Raw genomic sequence first — 5901 nt, forward strand, 5'->3', positions numbered from 1 at the left:
AGAGGCAAATATACATTGTACCCCACTATCTATTTTAGTTACTTTTCAGATCAAGATTTTGCAAACCAAACATGATCAGTATATAAAATATGATGCTGTATTATAGATGTTACTATTCCCTCAAGTATGTGAAGCATTTTAAATTAGCTCCACCTCAACCTTAAAGTACTGTTTACATGTTAATGCATAAATAGTAATAGTCCAGTAATATAATACTAACACTAACAGCGCCCTACTGACAATACTTTTATTTTTCATACTTTTAGTAGTTTGGATCATAATACTTTTATAGTTTTAAGGAAATGTTAAATGTGGTCCTTAGTTCTTAGTTTTAAATGATTTCTTCTATCACTGATAAAATCCCACCATGTAAATAGTTATGAAGTGATGTGGTCTTGCTTTACTTTGGCTACTGTTAAAGTGTTAGATTTCCTTTAAAATTATATTTAAATATAACTTTGGCTTAAATAGCATCAGGCAATTACAATTAGGCTACATTCATATTTTCCACACAGATTCTTTTATTGTTATGATTCTGATTTTGTTTTTAAACTTCCTTACAGATTTTTATAGCAGTGTTGACAGAGATGTACCCATCAGTTTACTGATATACAGCAGAAGACCATCAATGGTAGTTTTCCACAGCACGTTGGGTCATCAAGTGGATTAACTGCTGAGCGAAATTGCTCGAACTGCTGATCAACGTTGAGATGGAAAAAAGCAGGTGGTGTGAAATATGTAAATATGTGAAAGTTCGCGGGCCATGATTGGCTAGTGGCAGGAGCTCTGCGGGCACTGATTGGCTACCGTGAAAAGGCACGCAGAACAAGAGAGTTACAGTTAGGTTAAAAGAGCACGAGCACGTCCGACCGCGTGAACGCCCCATGCTTGCTTGAGTGGTGACGCAATATGACACAGGATGAATATTTACAGGCAGTGTGTCAATGGAGTAGTAGTTGAGAAGACATCGGATCTTGCTACAGCGGCTGAAATATATGATTTAGCTTTTCATTTGTTGGATTTTATCCTCGACTTTAGCTAGTACAAAGAAGTGCTGTGGACTATTTCTTCAGCTGACGTTTAGCAGCATTGTCAAGAAGAGACGAAAAGATGAAATACATTATAGGAATTGGCGGGTAAGTTTTTTTGTATTTGTATCAAGTAACTTACTGGCCAACATTTTGTACGTAACGTTAGTTGGCTATCTACATATAGTTAAAATATTGTAATGTTGAAGCAAAATTGACTGGTTGTATGTAGTTAACGTTAAGTAGCTAGTTTAAATCAGACTGTTGATAAATGAGAAATAACGACGTTAACGTTATCGTAATTTAACTTAACGTTACCTTCTACAAATGGTGACTAACATTAGCTTCTGGTCGATAGACATGATCTTTGGGCCACATATTTTATCGGCTGCCGCCAGAAAATTGTTCTGTCATCGTAGGTTTATAGGCATGTTCGGTGTGTCTGGTTTGTTGTCATTAATCGAGCGGGACATTTGAAAATTCACCGCGAGACTCTGTTCAAAAGTGGAGGGAAATTTATCATCATAGTTGTCCTAAACCAACATCCGTTTAATTCTTAGCTTGCTAGTTTATCAGCTATATACACACGTTTAAGTTAAGAAATGACACTAGTTTAATGCATGTTATTTCAGCTATTTTATTAAAACAGAGTAACGTTATGTGCTCTTAATTCAGCACAGTTTGTTTAACGTTACCAAAGCGGCTTACCAAATGAAAATAAGTTAGTTTAAAACCACAACAATGGCTGGCAACACTTTATTAATGTGCGCTTGACCACTTTTTTGACTTTTGTTGACAGAGTCACTAATGGTGGCAAAACCACCCTGACAAAAAAGTTGATCAAGACCTTGCCCAACTGCAGTGTTGTGCACCAAGACAACTTTTTCAAGGTGAGTTTTAGCGAATGGATAATACATGTGTCAATGTTAGCCTACTTTTACCTTTTATGAACTCTGCAGAAACATTGCATGTTCCCCAGAGTAGGCTAGATATGGAAATGACTAAGGAGCCTAGTATCTTTACTTGGTTGTCTCTTCTTACTGCTTCAGTCATGATTTTCCTCCCTTGTGTTCTTTACATTTCTTTAGATTCCTGCAATAGCCATCTGACATCCCTAGCTAAATAAATCAACTTTGCATTAGCTAGTTCAACAAAACATTTCTAACCCGGGCCAGTTGCATCCATTTTGTCTTTTGTCTCCATTAGCACCTTTACATTAACTTATACAATGTTAAGCATTTACCTTTCCCCCCCAATTTCATTAAAGCTGTGTCGTTTTGTAAATTACTTGCTTTATTTTGTGCATGCTGTGAGGTTGCAGCAATGTTTTATTGGTAACTGTTATTTCAGAAACCTGATCAGATAGAAGTCGGGGAGGACGGCTTTAGACAATGGGATGGTAAGACTTTACTAAAGACTGCCAGTGACTCATTGGTTTCCCTTTTTTAATGTCATAAACTCCCACTCTCCAACATTACATAGCTACATTATAGCCATTTAACACACATAATATTAAGCTTGTTTCTGCGCCAGTAACTTGAAACAGAATACAAAACACATTTCCATTTTTTGGGGGGAGACAGTCTGATCTAATTCACAATGTATCCTTTCCATCATCTTCCTTTTCTATCAATCTGGCTCTACAGTGATCACAGCTTTGGATATGGAGGCAATGACTCACACAGTCAAGGCCTGGCTTGAGAACCCAGTGAAGTTTGCCCGTTCCCACGGCATTACTCTGTCTTCTGCACCCAGCGTGGCCAACCCAGAAGAACAGATCCATATTCTGATCGTGGAGGGCTTCCTGCTCTACAACTACCCGTATGTTGATTTTAATTCACTCTGTTTAACTTGCTATGTGTGCTATCTATTAGGAAGTTCTCGCATGGAAGTTTCTATATTGGTTACACCGTCTGAACAACTGATCTATGTTGTTGAATGACATAGTTTCTATCAAAGATAGATGTGGTTAGTTGTTCCAAAAAAGTCTGGTTAATAGAGCTGGACAATATGGCCAAAATGGATACTGATATACAGTACATTGCAATGTTTTTCTGATCATTCAATTAAAAATAAAAAATCTATACCATAACCATATGATAAAGCCTATTTTCAAATATTAAATTAAATGTTTTACAATGAAAAGTACTGACAAAATTAAAGTTGTGAATAAATCCCAGGATACATCTTTTATTTATATCACTGTCATGTGACCCAGATCATGTCATAACACACAAACATAGCCTGTCAAGTAAACAATTCCTCTTTATTTTATTCTAACTGTATGCCTCCTCGTCATTTTTGTTGCTATGAACGTGAATAGGAACCGAACTATTGAAATAACTTTATCTGAATGTGTAAAGGGTCTTCCAAATGCAGTTATGCTGCTGTTTTTGTGACATTGTAAGAAAAAGATGTAGAAACATATAGTCTTTTTATCGTTTGGACGATGTATCATCATATCACCAGCCATAGTAGTTAGCACTTGTGTCTATTTGCTATTTATTCTGTGGAAAATCGTGCTGTGTATTTTAAATTCATGAGATATTCATGACAACAGATTGGAAGCCTGGTGTCCTTTTTGTGGTGTCACGTGGTACTTTTGCTTGCGTACATTGGTATATGTACACAGACCCCATCGAGCAGGTCCTGCAGTTAAAGATAAGGGTTTCAGCCGAAAAACTCAGTTGTTCTTAAAGCTGGGTGGTCTTGGTACTCTGTGTACTAGGTGTGAATGTCAAGCACGCTGCAGTATATGGATAAGAGACGCTATAAGTAGTTGCGTAACTATGCTCCTTTTTCACTTGCTACGTTGTAAACCTGTATCATCATTGATTGCCTTGTTCATCTACTCTCCAGGCCCCTGCTGGATGTTTTCGACAAGAGTTATTACATCACCGTTCCCTATGAGGAGTGCAAGAGAAGAAGAAGGTGAGTGGACACAAAAATGGTGTTATTAATGTTTACTCTTCAATTATTTTCTAACAAATGCATTCTCACATTTACCTTTTTGTTGTCATTGACTTCAGCTGATTTCCTCCATATCCCTAATATGGCAAGTGCACATTTTCTAACCGTGTGTTTTCTTCAGTACCAGACAGTACACTGTTCCCGACCCTCCTGGCCTGTTTGATGGCCATGTGTGGCCGATGTACCAGAAGCACAGGAGAGAGATGGAGAACAGTGGCTTGGATATTGGTATGTTGCATCTTGTGTATGGTTTTTATATTATATATATATATATATATATAATTTATTTATATTTTTTTTGCTAATGCTTTGGGAAATTCTGTGTAATCTCATGTTATTCAAACTTTACAATTTTTTTTAAAGGTGTATTTTAAACACTTTATACACTTTTTATGGGTTGCAGAGTACCTGGATGGGTTGAAGTCCAAAGAGGAGATCTACAACCAGGTGTATGAGGGCATTCAGAACAATCTGCTTAATCGTTTATAGGTAAGAAGACCGTTTCCAATTTGACAGCAACTACATTTTACGGGTGCCTGCGTGTATATCCTAGTTTGAAAAATCTGCCACATTTGAGGGCTGACACATTCAGTCTCATTTCTGCTGCTAAAAATATTCTGCTTTTGAAAAAACAAAGTTACTTAAGAAAATTTATAGAAACCCTTTTTGTACAATTGCTTTTTTTTCTGTTTTTCTTGCAGCAGGAAGATTCTACTCCATCCCTGTACAGAACTTGTAAATAGGCCCAAGGATTTTTTTATGAAGTTGTTTTTTTTATATATATAATTTGATTCTTTGTTTTTAAGAAAACAAAGCTATGTTAAGTTATTTTTTTTTAAATTTTTGTTTGTTTTTTAAGTGATTGCTGAACCAGAGCTTTACTGTGTTACTGTTATGCTAAACCACTGACTTGCACTGGACCATTTATCACATTCTCCTACAAATGAATGCATTAGTTGCTGTTAATATACAGTAAGTAGATGCATACATTTAAAGTAATTGTCATTACAAAATTAAATTTTGTTGATTTATAATTCTATCTTTCTGGGGTTTTTTTTGGTATAACTTATAAAGAGCTTACCACTTTTTCTATATCTCACCTAAATGCCACATATTTCCTTTTATAATTGTGAATACTGGTAACCATGACTGATATTGGTATACAGCTGTGTGAACACTGACCTTATTGAACCATCCAAAGTTTTTTTGCCAATAACCTCAGTCTGACGTGTATATACCTGCAAGTTGATAGTTTCATCTTGTTGCAGGTATTGATGGTACTAGTCAGAATTTAGATAATTTTACATCCTGATTTAACCCTTCTCCAATTTATCTATCTATTTAGATTTAGGCTATTAGCACTAGATTTACAGCGCATGAGGCCCAAGGCGCGTGCCAATATGTTTGTACATATAAATAGGCTATGATAATTTCTCATTTCCCCTGAGGAAGCTACTGTCATTTCATTATGCAGGACTGCTCTGTACACACAACTTTGTTGCATGTACTGTATGTCTGTACTGGGAGAAGGATCTGTCCTCAGTTGCTCACCCTGAGTTTTTTTTTTTTGGGGGGGGGGGATAGTTCAAAAGAACAGATGGCCATATGCTGTACAGCATGTAATGCCATCTGAGGCTAATTTGTGATTGACCTGACTGAGGGAATACCTTATCCTGTCAGAGTGTGAACATCTCATCATACCACAGATAACTAAAGAACCGGTCAGGTGCATGTATTCTGCAGCTCATCATTCCCAAAGTACATTGACAACCAATGTGTCTTTCATTAGAGGAACAAAGGGCCATTTGGACTTTAAAATCAGTCAGAAAAGTGAGGTGATTTGGGTCATTTTGAGTCCCAGTTGTTTAAACTATTATGAAGCACCTGTCAATTTGGAAAAGCA

At 36.5% G+C, this 5901-nt stretch overlaps 1 protein-coding gene across 3 annotated transcripts; it reads left to right on the plus strand.

Annotated features, from left to right (window-relative positions):
* The first annotated feature begins 886 nt into the window (after positions 1-886).
* On the plus strand, positions 887-5032 carry LOC116683974 (nicotinamide riboside kinase 2). Of its 3 annotated transcripts, none has more exons than XM_032510024.1 (8): positions 887-1136; positions 1828-1918; positions 2379-2427; positions 2675-2849; positions 3888-3959; positions 4120-4226; positions 4402-4487; positions 4700-5032. In XM_032510024.1, exons 1-7 carry the CDS (start codon positions 1111-1113, stop codon positions 4485-4487), a joined length of 606 nt encoding a protein of 201 aa, XP_032365915.1. In that variant the 5' UTR covers positions 887-1110; the 3' UTR covers positions 4700-5032. The 3 variants fall into 3 exon arrangements, with proteins under 3 accessions (XP_032365915.1, XP_032365916.1, XP_032365917.1); XM_032510025.1 differs by having other exon boundaries at positions 4703-5032; XM_032510026.1 differs by lacking the exons at positions 887-1136; positions 2379-2427.
* The last annotated feature ends 869 nt before the right edge of the window (positions 5033-5901 follow it).

The sequence above is a fragment of the Etheostoma spectabile genome, unplaced genomic scaffold, assembly GCF_008692095.1.
Source record: "Etheostoma spectabile isolate EspeVRDwgs_2016 unplaced genomic scaffold, UIUC_Espe_1.0 scaffold00019167, whole genome shotgun sequence".
In the NCBI taxonomy this organism is placed as follows: domain Eukaryota; kingdom Metazoa; phylum Chordata; class Actinopteri; order Perciformes; family Percidae; genus Etheostoma; species Etheostoma spectabile.